Below are 22,361 nucleotides of genomic sequence, written 5' to 3'. Positions count from 1 at the left end.
TTATCTAACAGATTATGTTCTTGGACTGCAGCTATTTGATCAGTGGCCTGGGTAGAGGCACACACACACCCTGACATCCTCTCTATGTGCTGTCTTCTTCGTCTCTCTCTCCGCCCAGGGTTGCTGCTATCTTTTATAAGATATATTACGTATAACATGTTTACAATTATTCCCCAATACCTACTACCTACGTTGCCAAGTGTTTTTCTACTCTAAACCAATCTGTGAGTGCCAACATCACCAAGAACATGGAGGTAAGGAAGAAGAAGGAAGAAGGATGGGTTCAGCCCACTTTCCTCCATCTTAGAACTTCTGACCCCCATGTACAAAGTGAAAACCCCCCTGTACATGTGCTAAAACCCCCCTGTACAATACTAAAAAAATTTCCCCTCTACTTTGTAACTACTTTTACTATACTATCTAACCTTTTGTGACTGCTTGTTCCACCTCCAAAGTTGGTAATTCATTCCATGGCTCAAACTCAAAATCACAGTTGTTTTTCAGCTGTCTGCCAGGGTCTAGAATGCTTCTGACCAAGGCCTGGAACCTCTAAAAATGTCTGAGAGACATTTTGAGTTCCCACAAAGCGTTGGCCTGATGAAAGGTCTTTCTGTAAATTAGTGACTGGTTAAAGGCAAGGAAGCCAAATACAGGGAAGATACTGCTTCTTTCACAGCAGAGATTGGGGAAGAAACAATGCTGGTTGATTCCCACAGTCATCTGAGATGCTGAAATAGAAATGGAGGCTGAAAGGTTGAGGCAAGTCTCAAAATGCTCCTGGTAAAGTGTGGGAGAACTGTCTGTCCCTGCTCCTGGAGGAGACTGTAAAGCACTGGCAGAGTTTGGCATCTGCCTACTGGTTGTCCCAGGGTGCATTTTGTGGCTTGTAAAGGGAAAAGGAACAGGGCAGAAACCCTCATACTGCTCTGTGGTACCTCTGAAGCTATGTGCTTCCTACTGCCACTCCATAGACAGTGGGGTCGGAAGAAGTGCTGAGCAGGACAAAGCAGGTGGCCTGAGAGCTGGCACAGCCTACCTGCGAGGAGAGGGCGACTTGTACCTGTGCCTTAGCTGGGCCAAGAGAGCTCTGCAGGGAGAGGATGGCAAAACTGAATTGTACAGAGCGTGTGACAAGGAGACCCCCTCGCACCTTGAGAAGTAGAAGCCACTTAGGAGGACAGCAGGATTTAACCAAAATTAGTGGTTTCCCCAATACCTTATGAGTTTGTAGTACTGAACGGACCCAGGTGCACTGGTACCCAGGGTTACAGGTGGGTTGATCGTGGTGTGGGTGCAGCCTGTTGCTGGACCAGCCTGGGCAGATGGTGTACAGCCTGCCCTGCCCCACTCCTGCCCCCTCAGGGTCAGCATTGCCCAGAGCAGCTCCTGGCTGGTCTGGAGCAACCCAGAGCAGCCTGCCTTGCTGTGCTGCAGCATGTCCCAGGGCTATAATTTGCCAGGTTTAGGCTCCTGCAGCTACATGTGTTCCTCTCCTGTGAAAGGCATCTGAGTATGGTGGTATGTCAGTGCTGGCCGTGGCTGCACACAGTGACCAGGAGCCCAGCCAAGCAGTGGGCAGTCTGTTTGCTGTATCTCAGGCCACTCAGGCCGAGGTTGCTGCTGCAGCAGAGTTCCTTGCAGTGAATGCTGTGTCCCCATCAGTGTTGCACCGGCCCTTCAGGCTCTCACACTTTGGAAGCAGAGGTGATTTCCCTTGTGGCACAGGGATAGCAGCCAATGTTCGACAACAGCTGCATGGGGACAGTGAGCTCCTGCCTGCCACGAGGAACCAGCCGGGCTCCTGAGGCAAAGCAATGAGAGTGCTTTGGAGCCATGCAGGAGCACAAGCTGGCTCTGCTTTCTTAGGCTTTTCCTGTTGATAAGAAGCCAGGATAAACTGAACCTCATCAAGGGATAGTAGAAAAAACACATTTCCTGGCTCATGGCAGTGTGCCAGTCTCTCGCTGCAGCCTGTACTTGGCAGCACAGTCCTACATGCATGGCCAGAGCTTGCTGTGGGCTTCAGGAGCATAACATGAAGCATTCTCCCCTCAAAACAGACCAAGCAGCTTTCTGAGTATGGTTTCTGGGCTGGCAGCAGTTGGTGGGAGCAGCCTGGTCTCCCTGCTTTCTGTGCATGTGTTCCTTCTGCGAGCCCTGGCTGTGCTCCTGGGTCCCACAGGATGGCATTTAATAGCCCGTTCATGGCAGGGCCTGCACCAGAGGCTTCTGGTTGCTCCAGATGAGACAGTCACTGCTGACTGGGACCAGCACTGCTGGGACACAGCAGGCTGTGACACCTGACTCCCATAGACATCCCAGGCCAAGGTGCTGGCTGAGTGTTAGGGAAACAGACTTCCAGCTCTTCAGGGAGATAGTCGGTGGGATTCCCTGGGAGACTGCCCTCTGGGACAAAGGAGTGGAACAGAGCTGGCAGATCTTTAAGGAAGTGTAGATTGGGTATCAGTCCCAGTACTGATCCAGACTAGGGCAGGAACAGATCGAGGGCAGCCCTGATGAGAACGATTTGGGGGTGCTGGTGGATGAGAGGCTGCACACGTCCAGCCGTGTGTGCTGGCACCCAGAAACCAACCAGGTCCTGGGTTGCATCAAAGGAAGTGTGGGCAGCAGGTCAAGGGAGGGGATTCTGCCCCTCTAGTCCCCTCAGGTGGGGGTCCCACCTGCATCCAGTGCTGCATCCAGCTCTGGAGTCCTCAGTGCCAGACAGACATGAACCTGGTGGAGCCAGTCCAGAGGAGCCCACCAGGTAGTTCAGGGGGATGGAGCAACTCTCTTAGGAGGAAAGGCTGAGAGAATTGGGCTTGTTCAGCCTGGAAAATAGGAGGCTTAGGGGTGGCATAATTGCAGCCTTCCAGTTCCTAAGGGGTGCTTACCTAAAAGAATGATACTCAAATTGTCTGGATAGAAACTTTGTAACACAATTTTGAGTATTAGAAGAAGGCATTCCTTATTGCAGCGTGCTGGTCACTCAGGGTGATCCTTCCTCCATTTCAGTGGGATGAGTGTTGGGTGAAGAGGGTTTTTATCATGCACACTAATTACATATTCATTAGCTATCCCCACACTTCCTTGGCTTTATTTTACGTAGTTGCACCCCTTATCAGAAGTCCTTACAATGGTTCTTTGGGGTCTATCTTCAACTTCTGGTTTCCATTTTAGGTAGCTGTTTCTCAACCCCTGCTTTTGAGTAAGCACAATATTGTTGTTTTGCCTAACTTCTACTATGCCAGGCTTGTAGAGCTGAGCTGGCGTCCTGTTTGCATTTTGCATGACTTCTGTTTGCTTAAGTTACATCCTTTATCTATTTCTACAAGGCTGTGCTGTTGTGTTCTACTGTCCTTGACAAAAGTAAATGTTGTTCTGTTCTACTGCTCTTATCAAGTGAGTAAAATGCTATTCTGTTCTACTGTCCTTATCAGGGGTACTACCTAAAGGGGGCTTACAAGAAAGATGGAGAGGGACTTGTCACTTTTTACATGTAGTGACAGGACAAGGAGGAATTGATTCAAACTGAAAGAGAGTAGGTTTAGATTAGATATTAGGAGGAAATACACATATATAGATACTTATATAATATTAGGTATTAGGAAGAAATTCTTTGCTGTGAGGGTGGTGAGGCACTGGAAGGGGTTGCCCAGACAAGCTGTGAGTACCCCATCCCTGGGGATGTTCAAGTCAAGGTTGGATGGAGTTCTGAGCAACCTGGTCCAGTGAAAGTTGTCCCTGTACATGGCAGGGAAGTAGATCATCTGTAAGGTCCCTTCCAACCCAGGCCATTCTGTGATTCTAAATTGTTGCAGCTGGTCCCCATTTTGCAAGAGCTGAAGCATGCAAAGGCTGGGACTGATCCCGTTGTATAGCCAGTGGTCCCAGAGGCAGCATCAATAGTGCTGATTTTCTCCTGGTCCTGAATAGGACCTTTAATTCCTTAAGTGCCCTGTGATGGCTGGTCCTTGTGGTGGGATGTGCTGTGATAGCTACTCCAGCAGCAGGGGCCAGGGCTGGAGGTGGCAGCACATAGGGAGGGATGCTGGTGCAGCCTGCTTGACTGACACCACTTGTGGGGGGCTGCAGGGGTGTCAGGGTCCTTTCCACTTACAGTCTATTTCAGTCAATGCTTCCATCTGATCCAAATCAGAAGTCCGAGTGTTACAGAGCACACTGTGCCTAGATAGCCCTGGATGGGCTGCAGTTCTCAGCCTGTAAGATGTAAAGATTTGCATTTCTCCCACAGCTCTGAGGTGTCTTGAGGAACTGGATGGTGCTGGGGTTCTGCAGAGCCAGGGCATTGCTGCCAGAGGCACTGGCATCTCTCCATTTCAGCACCAGGGAAGGGGCTTGTGAAGGAAGCAGTACCCCTGGCCTAGGACAGCCATGTGTGTGAGGTGGCAGGGCAAATACTGCCCCTGTCCCCACAGGCACAGGAAATGCTGCCCAGCACTTCCTGGGCCACTCACCAGCTGCCCTACAGGGTCCCTACGAGGAGGTGGCATCTCCAGGCTGGTGGAAAGGGCCCGTGTCTTGTCTCATGGCACTGCCATCAGCCCCCAGTTGCAGGACCAGCTTTCCAGCCCCAGTCGTGCTGCTGGGCTTGGTCTGGTGCTGTCCTATGAGCCCCCTAGCCGTGAGCAAGCCCAGCAATGGCCACTGCTTCCCTCTGGTCGTGGCTGAGCCATGTGTTAGGAGGAGCTGGGGCACTGGGGGTGAGAACTGACCGGTAGAGCAGCTGAACATGTTCCTCTCCCCATCCGTGCAGCACACAACTGTATTTCTACCTGCTCCTTTGTGCATCCCTTGCTCTCTCTTGCTCTGGCAGCTGCTGCAAGGGATGTTTCCGGTTCCCATTGAGAATTGTCACCCACAGCTCCCTTCCTTGGGCTGTCCCCTGCCAGCCCTGCCAGCCTGGGCTGCTCTCCTGGAGTGAAGGCTGCTACACATTGAGCCTGAGCCCTCACAGCAGGTACTCCTACTGCTGCTTGAGGAGTGTGGGGCCCTTCAGTGCTGCTGTCTGGTCATGCCTGCTGGGGGCAATTCCTTTCAGTATTCAGTGCTGGAAAGTTCACAGGAAATTAAGGAAGTGCTGAAGGAGGAAGAGCAGCTGTTCTTTCCTGGCCTGGAGGGAGCCCCGGCACACAGAAGCTCCTGTGAACAGTGCTGGTCTAAACGTTCTCTTCTTCCTCAAGCTCTGCCCCAGATGGACCTGGGAACCCTATTTTTGTTTCTGTAGGCTGCTAGGCATCCCTAATTCCCTCTCCTTGCCCTGCTGGGACAATCTCTGGCTCGGGGCAACAGGCAGGAAGTGCTGTGGATGCACAGGTTGCTCTTGCCTGAGCAAGTGGAGTCTGGAGTGTTTGATCGAAGGCAGAGCAATGTTTGGGGCACACACTGGGGCTAGCCACCTCTGCTGGGACCTGCATGGGCTAGTGGGGAGACAAAAGGCCTCTGTCAGCCTCTGTTGGGCAGAGATGGGGTGGGGTCCTCCTGTTGAGCTGTGTCTGCTCATGGTGGCTGTTAGCCATAGTCCCCGAATGCTGAGGGATGCTGCCATGCTGCACTGGGTGGTTGGAGGCTTGTGGAGCTGTGGTTCCCCTGGAACACCTGCTGTTTACAGCTGTGGTATTTGCTTCACCTGTCGCCTTGTGTTCTCTCTGCAGCCGCCAAGCTTAAAAACACTGAGCCTCTCCCCAATGTCGTCTGCCTGGGAGTGCAAGACGCAGGATACCTTTGCCAGCAGTGAGGAACAGGACAAGGTGCCCCACCAGGTGACAGTGACAGCCACAAACACAGGTGGCCAGTGCCAGTGCCCAAAGGAGGAGCCCAATGGGGCTGCCCAGAAGCGGACAAGTGCCCAGAACGGGATGCAGGACAGTGGGGGCACAGGGGTGAAGAAGAAACGGAAGAAAAAGGATCTGGGAGAGCAGGAAGGGGGAGATAAAGCAGCTGTGGAGGTGAAACCAAAGAGGAGGAGAGAGCCTAAAGAACCAAAAGAGCCTAAAAAGGTGAAGGAGTCCAAGAAGCCGAAGGAGCCTAAGCAGAGGGAGGTGGCTAAGAAGCCCCGGAAACCTCGGGAACCCAAAGCTCCAAAGGAGTCTAAAGACAAGAAGAGTGGCTCTGAGCCAGCCCCTAGATCAAGATCCAAGAAGAGCAGGTAGGTGGTAGTGTGGCCCTTTCCCTATGCCTGCTGTGGACAGGGCTGTGGGCTTGCATGAGCTGCATCTGGGAGAGAGCAGCACTGGGTGTGCAGGATACTTGGTGTGAAAGCTGGATTTTCTGGTTCGGATGCCAGGATGAGCTCTCTGGCCATGCAGAGATGGGACAGGCAGGTGCTCTTTTGGGGATATGGCTCCATAAGACTTGAGATCCCTAAGAGGACCGGAGAGTCTTGGCGTCTCCTTGGTCTGGCCTTTGTGCTGAGCATCCCAGAGCAAAAGGGACTTTAGGGAGATGTCCCACCAGGACAGTGAGGTGGTGTGTGGTGGAGGGCCTGTCTTATATGATTTGGGGCCTGGGCAGAGGGTATGTGAGTGAGAAAAACCTGGCCCTGGACTGTGGGCAAATGAGGGTCTTGCACACCCTTGGCTCAGGTTTGGGAGGATGGTGGAGCAGATCCCATCCCCTCTTCCTCTCCTGGAAGACTTGTTCCTTTTGGCAGCTGTGGGGCTGGTGCTGACAGTCAAAGCAAGCAGTGGAGGGAAGCCTGAGGACTCCCTTGTACTGCACAGGCCAGTGCCACTGCCTCTAGTAATTCCTCAGCCTTTTAATTAACAGGCTGGTTGGCCAGAAGTTCTGGTCTCTTTTTAATGGAGAGTGTGTGCAGGGAGCAGAGTAAGTCTCAAGAGCACCGATTTAGTTTGGTCTTCCACGGCCTTCCTCCTTCAGAGCTCACTGACAGCCAGATCCTGGAGAGGCCATGGCTGTGGAGTTGCCATTGGGGTGGCCTTTCGTGCCATTGGTATGGGCTAGTTGTGGACAAGAGGAGGTGTGAGTTGCTCAGCAGGACGAGAGCTGGGTGCCATGTCCCCAGCAGATCCCTGAGCCATGCAGTGCTGTCACTTGTGTTCTTCTTTGAGCCCAGAGCTCTGCAGATGTTGGTAATGAGTTGGTGAGGCAGAGCAGATGGAGATGGGCGGATCAAGCGGATAGTGCTGCAAGGGTGAGGGATGGGCTCCTCCAGGCCCCAGGGAAGGCTGCAGCAAAGGGATAGAGATGGAGAGGGAAGGAGAGGGGCTGCAGGCAAGGAAGGGAAGGATGAAGCCCATGTGAATGCAGCATTGCACCCCAGGATGGGTCCTGGGATGAGGGATGCAGCTATCAGATTTTCCTAATGACACTTCTGCTCCACCAGTAAGGACCTACTATACAGGCAGTTCACAGAGATCTGCCCCTGCAGTAGGACCTGTGGGACCAGACCAAAGCAGGGGAAGCCAGGGGAAGAACAGACCTTGGAGATTTGTGAAGGCATTCATGGCTCTTGTAGGTCCAGCAGTGCCTTTGCAGGGTGTTGACGATTGCATACAGGGCAGCCCATGTATGTGCAACCTGTTGTGAGTAGCTGGTAGACAAATCACCCTGCCAGAGATGGGGGTCATGGCAGGGTAACCCCAGCTGCAGATTTGGAAACCCTGGCTCTCCTACTTGGGCACAGCAGGTTCTGGGGGCATCATGGTGGGCTGAAAGGCAGCCAACTTGCTGTGCTGGGTACAGCAGAGCCCTGGTGGAGAGGCCACTTCATGCAAACCACACAATGTAATATAACTCTGTAGCACATCATGCAGCCAGAAGAAACAGTGTTTGGTAGTCTGGGAGTTCCACAAAGCTCTGTGCATTCCTGATGCTCTATCCCAGTATAGCCTGAGCCTGTGGTGCTTCCTCCCACTCATCTAGGCCTTCCAGAAGGACCTAGTTCCAGCTCTGCTGCTGGGAAAGCCCAGCCTGTGGGTCCTCCTTAGAACTTCTCTGCCTCTGTAGCCCCCCTTTGAGCCATGTTTCAGACTTGCTTTAGGCTCTGGGTCAGCCACCAGCAAACCCCCCTGTGTGAGGGATGGCCATGGGTGTCAGGGTGGAAGCTCAGCAGGGAGCAGGGCTGTGTATCCCCCTGTGCTCCCTGGCCACATGGAGCTGGGGAGGTGCCTGAGGGGCTCTGACGGTACAGGGAGGGGAGAGGTGAGCAGTAGGCTTTGGTTAGTTTGTACTCTGTGTGGATGGAATGATTGCTGTGAGTTCTCTAAGTGGCAGATAATTGTGGCATAATTTCTTCTAAATTATTTCTAATCATAGTCAATGACTGACTCATGAATGAAGCAGTTATTAATTGTGACTTACAATTCAATATCTTGGGAGTTATTGTTTGGTGGAAGCACTGCTCACAGAGCATTTTCAGGGCCTCTAATTTAAGCGTATATGTATGGCCAGGGCATTTTTGGCCTGAACAACAGATTTTTGCCTTTATTTTTTGCTAGTCACAGGCAAGAAGAGACTTTTCTTATTAAATGGAGCTAAAATCTTGACATCACTTTGAAACTAATGGTTCCTCTGCCACTGTGCAGATCTGGTATGTGGAGGGGACAAGTGGTGAGGCTAGAAGTGAGGAAGGAGGCATTGCTCAGCCCTGGGACAAGCACCAGCTCTTTGGAGCCATTCTCTTAACAGTGTTCCTTGCAGAGGCAAAAGATGGACTGGCATGCTGTGAGCAGTTGTTTTGTTACCACGGTGCTCCTTGGTCCTGTTTCCTTGTGCAGGCAGGGGTGCAGGTGGCCCTTACTGTGAGAACATGCCATGGGACTGGGCTTGTCTTTCCATGTTTTTCAGGAAGGTGGTGAGATTCATGGGTGCAGAGCCCAAATCCCCTCCATGACCTGAGCATGGAGAATAGTTGCCTGGTGGGACAGAGCTTCCCAGCGGGCCCTTGGAGTGAGCAGTGACTGCTGTGATGGGCCATTGTGCCTGTGGGAGTTGGATCTGCATCCTCCTGTGTCTGTGGCAGTCACAGGGCTTAACTCCCTCCAGCTGGAGGCTCATGCTAGTCTGCTCAGCTGCCTCGGGAGGGGGCTCAGTGCTGTGACTCAGGAACACAAACCGTGAACTGGAGCAGCTTGGGCTTGGTGTAAAGGTTTGCTGGGGTCTGGCAGGGCTCTGTGGCACAGGCAGGAGGTGGCCAGCAGTGTAGCAAGTGCTCCTAAGACTGGGCTTGAAGGTTTGTTTCCAGTGCCAGGACATGGGTTGCCTCCGAAGCTGCTGAACTTTATTTCTGACTTTGGTCAGCCTTTGGTCAGCACAGGATGTGTTTGGGAGTTCTGTGATGAGAGCAGGCACCTTTCTGCCCTGGCGTACTGAGTTTGGTGGTGGAGAGATCCTCTTTGTGCCTGTGCTAGACCCATGAGTTGATCCCCTGGAGCTCCTACAACCCCTGTCAGGTTGTTCCCTTGGCTGGTGAGAGCACCCAGCCTTCACACCAGGCAGGGCAGGGGGACCCTTTCATCCCAGTGTTCTGGAGCTGGATGGAGAAACACTTGGTGTCCTTAATGAGCATCAGCAACTGGGGATCCCCAGTGCTGGGGGAAGCCCCAGAAGCCTTGAGCAGCCTCTGGGTGATCTGGTGGGAGCAGTGCTCTGTGTGGTGCCTGCTGCCTCTCCCCTGGGATCCCCAGGACATGATCTAACTGTCAGTCTGCCTTGGCAGCAAAGACACCCCTGTGGAGAAGAAGAAGAAAGGGAAGAGGAAAAATGAGATACCAGTGAACAGTTTGGATTTGGATCAGGATCTCCTGAGCCCATCCGTACAGAGCCCAGAGGAGTCTGCAGAGTCAGCTGACAGCCAGGTATGTCCAAAGCCCTCAGCTGGCTGCTGGTGGGGGAAATCCTGGCTGCCTCTCAGTGGGACCACAACAAGGGCCTCTGGGCACAGGAATCAGAGAGCATGTTCAGCACTGTGGTCAGCTTCTATCAGCCTGAAGTCAGCTGTTGGCCCAGGGTTGTGTGCACACTGCTGCCCTGAGCCCTGCATGTGTCAGCCTTGAGTGTCCCTCTCCACCACAGCTCTGGGCAGCTCCCTTTCCTGGCACAACACAGGGAGACACGTTGGCCCTGCAGCCTGGGGGGCTGCATGCCCTGCATCTCTACAGGGCTCCTCTGCCTCACGTCTTGGGTACTGGTGGGGCTCTGTGGTCCAGGGTGGAGATCTCAGCACCACAAGGAGTGCCTGTTCTTCCTACCACCCCCATCCTGCTGGGGCCTGGAAGGAATTCTGGCAGCCCTGGGGCTTTCTCTGTGCCACTCAAGCAAGGAGGAGGTACTTGGTCTATCCGTGCCTCCTGGCACTGCCTTTTTTCATGCTGTATACAGAAACGACGCTCAGGACGGCAGGTGAAGAGGAGGAAGTACAACGAGGACCTGGATTTCAAGGTTGTGGATGATGACGGCGAGACAATTGCCGTGCTGGGAGCTGGGCGAACCTCCGCGCTCTCAGCCTCTACTCTGGCGTGGCAGGCAGAGGTAGTGCTGGGGGTGGGAGTGGGGGTGTGGAGGATCTGCCTCATGCAGGGTATTCCAAAATGTCAGAGGCTTGAGGCAGTGGTGGGTCCCATCTTAAAGATGGGGTGAGAGAGTGCCTGTCTGGGAGGGTTCAGGCTGGCTTTTTAGGAACTGTTATATGGACAAGAGTCATGCTGGTCCAACTGTCCCCTCCTGCTTGGAGACTAAGGCCTCTGAAATGTGTCACACAGCTAGACATGTCCTACCCACTGCCCATGCCTACCTTTGGCTTTGGTCTCTATAGGTCCACGATTACCCTATTATTTTATTCCTGCCAGCTGAGGGCTTTATAGGTATTGTGTCATTTTCTGCCTGAATTGTTGTTCTCCATCAATGCCTCAGAGCATTGTGATGCCAGACTGACCCTTGCCAGTTGAGCTGATCTGCTGGGCAGCATGGCAGGGGTCTGGGCAGCATGGCAGGACCACCCAGTGCCAACCAAAACTACAGTTTGGGCCTTGCTGTCCACTGTGGCCTCTGCCCACTGCTTCAGTGCTGGCTGCTCCTTCCTGCCTGTCCATGACTGTGTGTTGGATCCTGCAACTCTTTCCATCTCTCTTGTCACTGACAAAGCTGTCAGATATTAATAATGGTCACTGGTTGTTTTCATGGTGTTTCTGTTACCCTCTCTAGTCCCCTCTTCCCAAGGTTTTGGTGGGTATTAGCTCTGTTGATAAGCCCTGACCTGATGATCCGTGCCTGGCCTGAGGCTGCCACACCCCCGCAGGACATGCTGCCAGTGCTGCTTCGGTTCTGCCTGTGGCTGTGTCCCAGCTGGGCTCCTGGCAGTCATCTCTCCAAGTGAGATTTTCAAAGCAGCAGGTGTGACCTGCCTTTGACATGTGTCCATGCTTCCACCTGGTTCTCCTCTCAGTCCTAAACTTCCACTTCAGTTTGTCCTGTTCCAGATGGGTCATTAAGGCTGATGTCCAAAGCAGCTAGGCTGGGTGGTTGCTCTGAGGCCTGGCCAGCCTTCCCAGCTGAGCCTGCCTGTGGTTGCTCCCAGGATCAGTACTGACAGGCAGGGCAGGATGCGAGTGCTGCAACCTCAGGGCTGTTCTCTCTGTAGCCTGGACTTGCATCTTTCCCCCTGCATCATGGACACGGTCCTAAACAACTCTTTGGGCAGTGCAAGGCTCCTCCAGCAGCCTTCAGACAGCCAACAGTGAGCCACAGACCAGTGGAAGCCTATGTAAGGGCTGTGGAGCTCCCAGTGCCGGGGCACTGCACTGCTGTGATGGCCATGTTCACACAAACCCTCTGTGGGAGAGTCAAGCAGAGCCCAGCAGTGCCAGGGTAGATGCCTGGGAATAGGGGAACAGGCGCTGCATGGTGACTGTGGCAGGAGTGCTTCTGCATGCTCTCTTGAGCTGTCTTAACCCAGTTTAGGGCAGAGTTCCCCAAAAAGGGCAGAAATCTTGCTCTGGGCCTCTGGGCAGCCAAGGAGCCCAAGCAGACCTGTTGTTCCCAGCTCATTTTGTTGTGGTGCTGGGTCCAACGTCCTGCCCTGCAGTCAAGGACAGTGCCAAGGCAGCAATCACCTCTGAGCTGGGGTTGGAAGGGTTGCTGTGGCCCTGGGCATGGTCTTGGCTTTCCCAGACACTTTGAGATCAGTCATGTGGGGTGCCCTGTCTTCCCCAGCCTGCCCCATGCCATTCTTTTAGAGACTTTCTAGTCTGCAAACTGACACCTCAGGGCTGCTTTGCCTTGGTCCATACTCTGCCTCTGTCAGAAGGGAATGAACAGGGTCCTTCTGCTTTCTGCTCTGCACTTTGCTCCTCCTGCTGTACTATTTTCCAGCCAAAGCAGAACTGATATTTCTAATGCTCAAGCAGGCTCCATGTTTTTGGTGTTCATCATCTCCCCTCCATCTTCCTCTGTGAGTCTTCTCTGTAGCATAGACAGGCAGAAGCATGGCTCTCTTGTCCCTTGGCATTTGGTGGGGCTGATCCTGGCACAGCTGCAGCCAGGAGAGCCTCCACCTCCCCAGAGCTGGCAGCAGGACAGCATTAGGGCCACCTACAGCAAAGCCTGTGCACAGCAAGAGGAGCTGTGCTGGGAACTCCTGGGTGCCAGCAGAGAGTCCTGTGGCCATGAGCAGATGACAGTGTGTGGGTGACATGTGGCAGGGCCTGACAGACATGCTGCCTGCTCTTCTGAGGCCCTTGGGGCCATACCGCATTATGGGGCTGTATAGCTGCCAAGGCATAACCAGAACATGGCATGGAGAGTGCTTGGAGCAGGAATGTGCACATTTTGGCGTAATTCCTTCCTTGAATCCATGGGCAGAAGTGCCCAAGCTCCCTCCTCTTTTCTGGGAGGCTTTCCACCCTCTCTGGCTGCACTGGTGTAGCTGGAAGGACCCGCAGAGCAAACCTGACAATGCTGTGGCCTGGCTAGCCTGAAGAGGACAGGCAGAGGGTGAGTGTAGCTGGGCTGGCAGCGTCTACACCCTCACACGCAGCAGGGGCTCCCCAAGCACAGCTCTCCCAGCTCCCAGTGCTGACTCTGTCTGCCCAGCTGGAGGACTGGGAGAGGAGCAAGCAGCCATTCAGTGCTGGGAGAGTGCCAGGGGCGTGTGATGAAGCAGAAAAACAGAGCTCTCTTCTCCTGTCCACAGGAGCCTCCTGAGGATGATGCCAATATAATTGAGAAGATCCTTGCCTCCAGGATGGTGCAGAAGGAGGTGAGTGGCAAAGATGTCAGTGGGGCTTGAAGTCCCTGATCAGAGGACGGATGGGACCTGGCTGCCCTGTGCAGCAGGGACATGAGACGTAGTAGCAGTTGGTGCTCTTGCTTCTGTGGTGGAGTGCTGGGGTGTGACCAGATTGTCACCTTTCTGAGCTGTGGATCAATGTGGTGCCTCTCCTGTCCTGGGCACCAGAAAGCCTCTGGAAAGGAGTCAGGCCTGGGCTGATGCCCAGAAGGTGTTAGAGTCCCCCATGCTCACGGATGGTCTCATGTCATGTTCCCCAGGGCTACTGCATCTTTGGAGCAGCAGCACAATGAGTGCCTGGCTGTCCTCACCATCCCTGGGGCTCAGTCCATGGAGCCTGTGGCCAGGCAGGGGATGGCTGAGCATGCCCCTCCAGCTTCTGCACAGTCTCTGACTGTCACTGACTCTCCTTCCCTTGGTTTCAGGCTCATCCTGGAGGCCTGGCATTTGAGACAGAGGAGTTCTACGTCAAGTACAGGAACTTGTACGTGCAGTGTTGTACTTGTGGTGCTTTTTCTGTGGGCCCTGTGCATGGAGGAGCAAGGACTGTGCACTCCCACCTCCATCCCACCCCTAGCTGCAGCCCCAGCATCCCTGTTTTCCTGCCCCTGTTGATGCCTTGAGAGGCTACCTAGAACAGAGGCTGGACAGTATTAAAGGAATAAAGTAGGGATTTATTAAAAGGCCTTCAAAGGATACATCTTGGGCAGTACAAGACCCCGGCTGAAGGTACACCCAGGATGGACAACGGGTCATGAGTTTTCACACTTTTATAAGTTTTGGTCCATTTATATATTTAGGTTAATTGTCCAGTTACAGCTTCAGGTTATGAAGTCCCATCCTCCCAGCTTGCTCTCCTCAATTCGCTGTTCATACTTTTTGGGCCTGAAGCTGCAATGGTGTCATTGTTTCTCAGGCTGGAAAAGGATTGTTTTGTCGATTTAAACTGTGAAAAGAACTTACTAACATTTTATATGAAGTTCAGAGTTATATACTAATGCAGTACAGAATTTGCAATTAAAAAAAATTAAATAAAATATTGGAAAATATTAAAGCTAAAATTTAAGGCATCACTGTCCTCCTGAGCCAGCTGTGGTAGGAAGCAAGGAAGTTGCTGCAGCTTCAGTGCTTGGTCTTGGCTTGGTCCTGGGGCATGGCTTTCCCCAGTTTGGGGTGGCATAAGCATAGGCGTAGGCATGGGCTGGGCATTCTCTGGATTGCTGGGAGATCCATGCTGCTCTGTGTGGTGGATGGTTTGGGACCAAAGGCCTCTTTGTCACATGTTGTTGATTTTTTTCCCCCTGCAGCTCTTACCTCCACTGTAAATGGGCAACGCTGGAGGAGCTGGAGAAGGACCCCAGGATCTCACAGAAGATAAAGCGCTTCCGGAACAAGCAGGCTCAGATGAAACATATTTTTACAGAGGTGAGAGTGTAGCACAGTAGCAGTGCTGCCTGACTCTGAGCAGGCCCTGCTGCCCAGACCAGTCCATCTCCAGGCCAAAGGCACCAGGGCTGGAGCTGAGGGTCTGTGATTGTGCCCTGAACACCTCTAGTGTCACTGGTGGAATTATGAGCAGTAATGGAAGAATGGAATTATTGCCGGGCACTGCCAACTCTGGAGGAGTTGCTTGGTGTGAGGAGGGCAGTATATAGGGCTGGAGGTGCTTCTGTGGTGGAGCAGAGATGCTGTGGGAGAGAGGGAGCTATAAGTATCTGGGCTTAGGGCAGCTCCTGCCTGCTCTTCTCTATAAGAAGATTAATCTTGCTTAGTATGAAAGGTGTTTTATAATTTATCCTGCTGCTCCAGAGATAGTTGTTAGATCGCTTCAAACTGCCCCTTTCAAGTGTAAATCAGGCCAGTAGGCTATGAAAATTTCTTCTTTGTAGCTGGAAAGCTGGGGGTGTGTGTCAAATTTCTCACTCACGAGTCTGTTTGGGGTCTTTCTCAGGATGCAAAAAAAAACCATGTGTTGGAACACTCTGTACCACCAACAGTTCAGCAAGTAGCACATGCTCTTTTCCTATAACTAACTGGGGCTTGGGAAGTTGTGAGTGTAGAAATCTGATTTTTCTCCTTCCCAAGCCCTAGGTCATGTCTCTCCAAGGACTAGGCCAAGTGGGGCAAGAGGGAGGCAGAGACAAAGACGAAGGTGTCACCCCTTGCAGCCATGTGGTTCACTGGGTGCTGTGCACTGTGGCTGTCACAGCTCTGGATGCTGCAGAGATCAGCTGGAGTAGACAGTTTAGGACTTGTACCTTGGGGCCTGATAGGCTGGAGAGGACATTCCTGCCTTCCAGCAAGGGCAGCATGGAGCATGTGACTGCTCTAAAGAAAGAGCTTTGCCTTCTGCCAGGTTCCTGCATCCTCCCTGCTGAGAGACAGACGTCTGTACCTGTGTCCAGGGCACTTGGTGTGTTGCACACAGCTAGCAGTATCCTGGGGAGAGATGCCCCGCAGCTGTTTACTTGTGCCCATCTGTTTAACCCTGGAATCACATTGAACTTACCTCCTGTTTTACTGTTTGCCATCACAGCCTGATGAAGATTTGTTCAACCCTGACTACGTGGAGGTAGATAGAATTCTGGAGGTGGCTCACACAAAGGACCCTGACACTGGGGAGGTGAGAGACTGCATCTCTTACTTGCCCCATGGAGGGAAGGAGGGAGACTTGACAGGAGGCCTGGCCTCATGGTGTACATTGTGGGTCATCTCTGAGCACCCTGAGCCTTCCCAGCCTTCCCTTGCACAGGCTTCCCCTGTCTCCAAGGGCCTTTGGCACAGGCTGAGTGGAGGGCTGCTGACCCTCCCTGCCTCTGAGCCTGTTTATTTCTGTGCTGCAGGAGGTGACTCACTACTTGGTGAAGTGGTGCTCACTGCCCTATGAGGAGAGCACTTGGGAGCTGGAGGAGGATGTTGACCCAGGGAAGATTAAAGAGTTTGAAGCTCTCCAAATTCCTCCAGAAAGCAAGCACATGGTAACGTACCCTGAGGTAACGTACCCGGCTGGCAGCTCTCTGCCCTGGGCGCAGGGACTGGCTGTGTCTTGCCACAGTCCAGCAGTGTTGACCTTGTCCCTGTGCTGCAGTGCAAGCCCTGTATCCTCCCCTCTGGAGGTCGGAGGGTGGGTTCCATAGACCAAACCCTTGCTATGACTCAGCTGTCAGTGACTGCTTTGAAATGTTGTCCCTGATGTGCAGCCCCAGCAGTGTGATTTGGCCTCACTGGGCAGTAGCATCTCCCATGGACCTGCTCCCTCTGTCCCCTCCTAGGAGCGCCCAGCGTCTGAGTCCTGGCAGAAGCTGGAGAAGTCCCGGGAGTACAAGAACAGCAACCAGCTGCGGGAGTATCAGCTGGAGGGAATGAACTGGCTGCTCTTTAACTGGTATAACAGGTGAGGAGGGGCTGGAGCCCAGTGCTGCCATGAGCAGTCCTGTTGGCAGCAGGCCATGTGTGTGCTGTGATGGGAACAGCGAAGCTGGGGAGCAGAGCGGACAAACAGGGGTCTGACAGAGCAGCCACTGAGTCCTTCAAGCGCTGGAGCTGGCAGGCAGCTGCCAGAAACAGTGTATTTGCTTTAGCTTTGCAACTGAATCTTTAGGAATGTTTCTCCCTGGTATATGCTGATGAGTCTTGGAGATAATAGGGCTTAGCTATGGTTCTAACATACACCTGGTTTTTTGGTATTGGCCAGGCTATTGGTGACTCACTGTGTGGCAGGGAGGTGGGAATATGCATGTCCTTGCCTGCAGCAGGCCATCAGAAAACCAGTATCTTTCATACTGATTTTGAATCCATGACCTTACAAGAAGTTGGCTGGCTTACCCAGACATATTTGGGCTGCTATACCAAAGTCCCTGCATACTGCATGCTGGAGGGTCAGAGAAGTGTGGCCAGAGGTGGTCTGCCTGACATCCCATCAAAGAGTTGGTGACAGAGTGGTTTCTGCCCCCAAGAGCCACATTGACCTGACCCTGTCCATCTCTGCAGGAAGAACTGCATCCTGGCTGACGAGATGGGGTTGGGGAAGACAATCCAGTCAATCACTTTCCTCTCAGAGATATTCCTGATGGGCATCCATGGCCCCTTCCTCATCATCGCACCTCTCTCCACCATCACAAACTGGGAGAGGGAGTTCCGCACCTGGACAGAGATGAACGCCATCGTGTACCACGGCAGCCAGATCAGCCGGCAGATGATCCAGCAGTACGAGATGGTGTACAGGGACACACAGGTGACTGACTGATGCACACAGCCCTCCCAGCATGTGGCCCTGGCTTCCTTTACTTGGGAAGCACTGAGCTGCCTGTGGAGCTTGTTCATTTAGGGAAGGAAAGGTGATCTTTGCAGCCCCATTTGCTGGCATGGGCTCAGGTTGCACTGTGTGTGAGTGAACAGGCACGGCACATGCACAACGGGGAGGGTGCAGCATAGCCCTGGTTCTTGTCCAGGCCTATGTGTCTGCCCTGGGGCAGTGTCTGGATTGGAGATATACAGCCTGTAGCCATCAAGGAGGCTTGCAGAACCCTGCCCAATGCTTGAGAGAGATTATTCTGGGGAAATTCCAGCTCAGAGTCAGATGCTTACACTGTGAGACAGGAGGTCTGACAGTGTGCTGCCACCTCGCAGACCTCAAACTCTGGTTTCTGTTTCCCTAGGGTAACCCTCTCCCTGGGATCTTCAAGTTCCAGGTGGTTATCACCACCTTTGAGATGATCCTTGCTGACTGTCCAGAGCTGAAAAAGATCCAGTGGCGCTGTGTGGTCATTGATGAGGCACATCGTCTAAAGAACAGGAACTGCAAACTCCTGGAGGGGCTGAAGCTCATGGCCCTGGTGAGCATGTCTTGCCTGGGTTCACAGGGTGTGCTGGAGATGGCCACGCTGAGCAGTCAGATGCCACTGTCAGCAGATTAGGCCCTGTGCCAGGCTGGAGGAAAACCATCCAGGGGGCCCCTTGGTGGACAAGGCACTGCTGCCCTGCAGCCCTCACACACTTCTTTTTGCCAAAGTGGGATATTACCTCCCCCTGTGCCTTACCACCTGGGGGTGCTCACTGCCAGAGCCCTGCCCAGCCTTGCAGCACAGTGTAAGCTGCTGCAGTACATGGGGACAGTTGCTGACCAGTCCTGCACAATACCTTGTGCCCTACACTGGGCAGGGCTGTGGTGTTCGAACTGGTTTCTTACTGCTGTGCAAACATATTACTCCATGCCAGGGGTGGGTTAACAAAGGGATCAGTGAGCTGCTCTGGGAAATTATTTGGATGTCCAGCTCTTTTCCAGCCAGGATAAACAGCACTGCTGTTACCTGGACCAAGGGCCAGCAGGCCTTTTGGATCTTCCAGCTGTACTCAGCTTCCACCACACTCGTAGCTGGGCCAGGGCTCTGAAAATAATTTGTCTTGTGATTCCCAGGAGTTCCAAAAAACCCTGCTGTTTCCCCTGACTTTGTATCTTGTGTAGGGCTCTACTGCATTGTGAACTTGGGTCAAAGCAGGATTGCTACTGGTCCCTCTTCTAAACCATCACCTTCCTTTGTACAACTCCTATGGGAGTCTCCTATCTTAAAATTGCCCTTCTTTCCTAGCAGGCCACTCCTGAGGACATTTCCTGCACTAGACTGTGCAGGAGGATTAGCCTGAGTAGTGAGCCGAAGGCTCTGACAGTGTTGAGACAGAAGAGCTGGTGCACCCAGGACCAGCACCTGGTGGTGCCCATGTGTCAGGCATGGGAGGGAGAGCATTCTCGTTGAGGAATCATCTGATCCTCACAGACCCAGGTCTTGCGGGTTGTTTGGACTTCATCTCTTTTTACTACACATGTACCTACATGGTGAACCCCTTAAGAAAAGCTCCCCCTTGTTCCAAGTGCACAGACATACCCTAATTTGGAGCACCCTGCTGAGACTGTCCCTAGCAGCAGGCCAGTGCTGCCCCTTGGTGTCCCATGGCTCTAGGTGGTGTTCCCAGTTGTTCTGAGCCCTGAAGACAAGCATCCTGCCCCTTGCTGCATAGAAGCTTGGGCTCTGTCAGCACCCCTGTCCAGCACCAGCACAGCCCTACCTGACGCTCTTGTGCCAGGGCAGGGCTGAAGCCTGGGAGCAGTGTGAGATCCTGAGTTTGGCTGTTGCTGCACAGAGGTGGACTGGAACATGTGCATGGGAGTGTCCTGGAGCCACAAGACAGTGTTGTGTGGCAGTGACTCGGTCAGGGCTGTCACCATGGCCAGGGAAGCCTCTCGGTGTGTATGTGGTCCTAGGCCACCCAGAGTGCTTCTTAGGCTGGAAGACAAGAAGCATTGTGCTCTTGGGACACCTGCAACCCCAGCTAATGGGGTTGAGCCCTCAACCTGTTTTCTGTGTTCCCAGGAGCATAAGGTGCTGCTAACAGGTACCCCCCTGCAGAACTCGGTAGAGGAGCTCTTCAGCCTCCTAAATTTTCTGGAGCCACAGCAGTTCCCCTCAGAGACAGCCTTTCTGGAAGAGTTCGGAGACCTGAAGACAGAGGAGCAGGTACTTGGAGCAATGATACCAGTGACTTAGCACAGGCCACTGGGACACCTGGTGACCAAACCAGACATGCATTCAGACATGTGCTTCGTGGAAGTGGATAGGACTCCTCAAAAGAAGCAAAATTTTGACAGAGCCCCAACACTGCTCTGGGGAGAGGAGACCTGCCCCTACCAAGGCAGTGCTCTAGTCCCAACTCACTCCCTGCTGCCCTTGCATGCCTGAGTAGAACAGCTTATCTGCCTCTCCCTCCTGGTCTGTCTCTGAGACCAAAAAGAGTGCAAGGGGAATGGGGAGGTCAGTAAGTCCATGTGTCAATCAGCCTTGTCGGGTTCCCCTGAAGAGCCTTCCTTAAAAACTCTCCTTGAGTATGGGTCATGGGAAGCTGCTTAGTTGCCCGGGCTGCCCCACTGCCTTTTGAATGTGGAAATTGTACAAAGATTGTCATTCTGTGGAAGTAGGCACAGGCACATGAAGCAACCACCATCTCAGCTACCATCCAAACTCTCAGCTCTCCTCCTGTATCAGACACCTAAGGCTGCTGGCAGCAGAGGCATGTGGAGTTCATAGCCTGGGACTGGTTCATGACTGCCCCAAGGACGCCAGCCCCTGAAGTTGTCCTGGCTGGCTGCTGAGCAGCTGCTCTAGTCACCTGTAGTGGGTTTGCAGCGTGGGGAGGCTCCAGTCTGGCAGACCCCTCTGCTGGTTCATGTGCTGCTGTGCAGGGAGGGCAATGAGTGTCTGTGCTTGCTCTGCAGGTGAAGAAGCTGCAGTCCATCCTGAAGCCCATGATGCTGCGACGGCTGAAGGATGATGTAGAGAAGAATCTGGCACCCAAGCAGGAGACCATCATTGAGGTGGAGCTGACCAATATCCAGAAGAAATACTACCGGGCCATCCTGGAGAAGAATTTCTCCTTCCTCTCCAAGGGTGCCAACCAGCACAATATGCCCAACCTTATCAATACCATGATGGAGCTGCGCAAGTGCTGCAATCACCCATACCTCATCAATGGTGAGGACTGTGCACAGGGGTTTGTTGGGGGACACACAGGTATCGCTGCAACATTTACTGTTCACTCCCAGCAGAACCTGCCCAGCTAGGGAGCCAGTTCAGGCCTTGTACTATCTGCTGATGGCGTGGCAGTGCTCTGTCCTGTTGCGTTCCCAGGCAGACCAGCTCCCTCCAAGGGCTGCTTGCTGATGGGCTCCTTAGGGTCTCCTGAGGCTCACTGTGTTTGGGGGTGTTCCAACATAGGACCAATGTCCCAGCCTAACTTGTTCTGCCAAGAGCTGATGTGAGCCCTACAGAAGTTTAGTCCCAGGAGCGGAAGGTTTGCAGGAGGTCTCTAGTCAGCCTCCCTAGCTCTGACTGCCTGAGTTCTGTTGCTCATGTGGTCCTTTGCTGCTGCCCTGGGCAGCTGCACTGCCAGTCTTGCCAAGAACTCACATCTCTTTTCACCTGGCAGGGGCAGAGGAGAAGATCCTGGAAGACTTCCGTAAAACACACTGCCCAGAGGCACCAGATTTCCAGCTGCAGGCAATGATCCAGGCAGCTGGGAAGCTGGTGCTTATTGACAAGCTGCTTCCTAAGCTGATTGCTGGTGGGCACAAGGTGCTCATCTTCTCACAGATGGTGCGCTGCCTTGACATCCTGGAGGACTATCTCATCCAGAGACGGTTAGTACAAGCTCCAGCATTCACCACGGCTCCTCCACAGTACCTCCATGCTCTGCACATAGAGTGGCAACAGGCAACAGTGGCAACAGGGTGGGGATTTCACCATTCCGTGCCCACATACTGATGGATCTGAGTTGCCCTGTACTACTGATGGGTGCAGAGACCCCAGAGCTAAGCACCTCAGACCTTTCATTCTGTGTGGTCTAGGACTAGTCCTCAGAGTGAACAGGTAGAAGTAAATCCTTCCCTTGGTCCTGGTTCCCATGAACCCCATATTCATGCAGCATGCATGGGGTTTGTGATGATTTTGTTTAAGGGGCACAACTTTTGGGAGCAGCCACAGTGCACGCAGGCTGATGGGGCCTGGGCCTCTACATGGGCACACAAAAGGTCATGCCAGAAAGTCCTGGCTGGTGTGCCCACACAGCCTGAGGGAAGGAACAAAAAGGGATGTGAAGGCCACAGTCTCTTCAGGCACTGCTGTGATTCTGCTCTAACCTCTCCCCGTCTTGAGCAGGTACACCTATGAGCGCATCGACGGGCGGGTGCGCGGCAACCTGCGCCAGGCTGCCATCGACCGCTTCTGCAAACCCGACTCGGATCGCTTTGTCTTTCTCCTGTGCACGCGGGCAGGCGGGCTGGGCATCAACCTGACCGCTGCTGACACCTGTATCATCTTCGACTCTGACTGGAACCCACAGAATGACCTTCAGGTGATGGGCTGGGCACGGCCAGGCTGTCAGGAGGTCCTGAGGCACAGCTTCTATCACTTGTGCCGGGCAGGGAGAACAGGGCAGCAGCACCAGCTGTACTGGGCACGAGGTGTCAGAACAACTGGCAGGAATGTCGGCAGCGGGGGAAAGGACATGGAGGGGATCATAGTTTGGCTCTGAAAACACTGATGTG

The 22,361-nt window shown here is 53.4% G+C and overlaps 1 protein-coding gene across 10 annotated transcripts in view; it reads left to right on the top strand.

Annotated features, from left to right (window-relative positions):
* The window catches only part of CHD6 (chromodomain helicase DNA binding protein 6), a 100,879-nt gene that overhangs the window by 50,680 nt on the left and 27,838 nt on the right, over positions 1 to 22,361 (top strand). For 8 of the 10 annotated variants that reach the window (XM_077787056.1, XM_077787051.1, XM_077787057.1 and 5 more), the window contains 15 exons: positions 5,676 to 6,169; positions 9,701 to 9,839; positions 10,363 to 10,512; positions 13,172 to 13,237; positions 13,693 to 13,751; positions 14,575 to 14,692; positions 15,804 to 15,890; positions 16,111 to 16,260; positions 16,540 to 16,661; positions 17,258 to 17,501; positions 17,926 to 18,102; positions 19,636 to 19,779; positions 20,535 to 20,790; positions 21,245 to 21,455; positions 21,973 to 22,168. In XM_077787056.1, coding sequence (XP_077643182.1) covers positions 5,709 to 6,169; positions 9,701 to 9,839; positions 10,363 to 10,512; positions 13,172 to 13,237; positions 13,693 to 13,751; positions 14,575 to 14,692; positions 15,804 to 15,890; positions 16,111 to 16,260; positions 16,540 to 16,661; positions 17,258 to 17,501; positions 17,926 to 18,102; positions 19,636 to 19,779; positions 20,535 to 20,790; positions 21,245 to 21,455; positions 21,973 to 22,168 — 2,580 coding nt within the window. In that variant the 5' untranslated portion in view covers positions 5,676 to 5,708. The remainder of the gene's footprint in view (positions 1 to 5,675; positions 6,170 to 9,700; positions 9,840 to 10,362; positions 10,513 to 13,171; positions 13,238 to 13,692; positions 13,752 to 14,574; positions 14,693 to 15,803; positions 15,891 to 16,110; positions 16,261 to 16,539; positions 16,662 to 17,257; positions 17,502 to 17,925; positions 18,103 to 19,635; positions 19,780 to 20,534; positions 20,791 to 21,244; positions 21,456 to 21,972; positions 22,169 to 22,361) is intronic. The other 2 variants (XM_021536641.3, XM_021536633.3) reach the window with 1 other exon arrangement.

Source organism: Lonchura striata, chromosome 17 (genome assembly GCF_046129695.1).
Source record: "Lonchura striata isolate bLonStr1 chromosome 17, bLonStr1.mat, whole genome shotgun sequence".
NCBI classification, from domain to species: domain Eukaryota; kingdom Metazoa; phylum Chordata; class Aves; order Passeriformes; family Estrildidae; genus Lonchura; species Lonchura striata.
The sequence above is the reverse complement of the archived record's forward strand: the minus strand, read 5'-3'. Positions and strand labels throughout refer to the sequence as shown.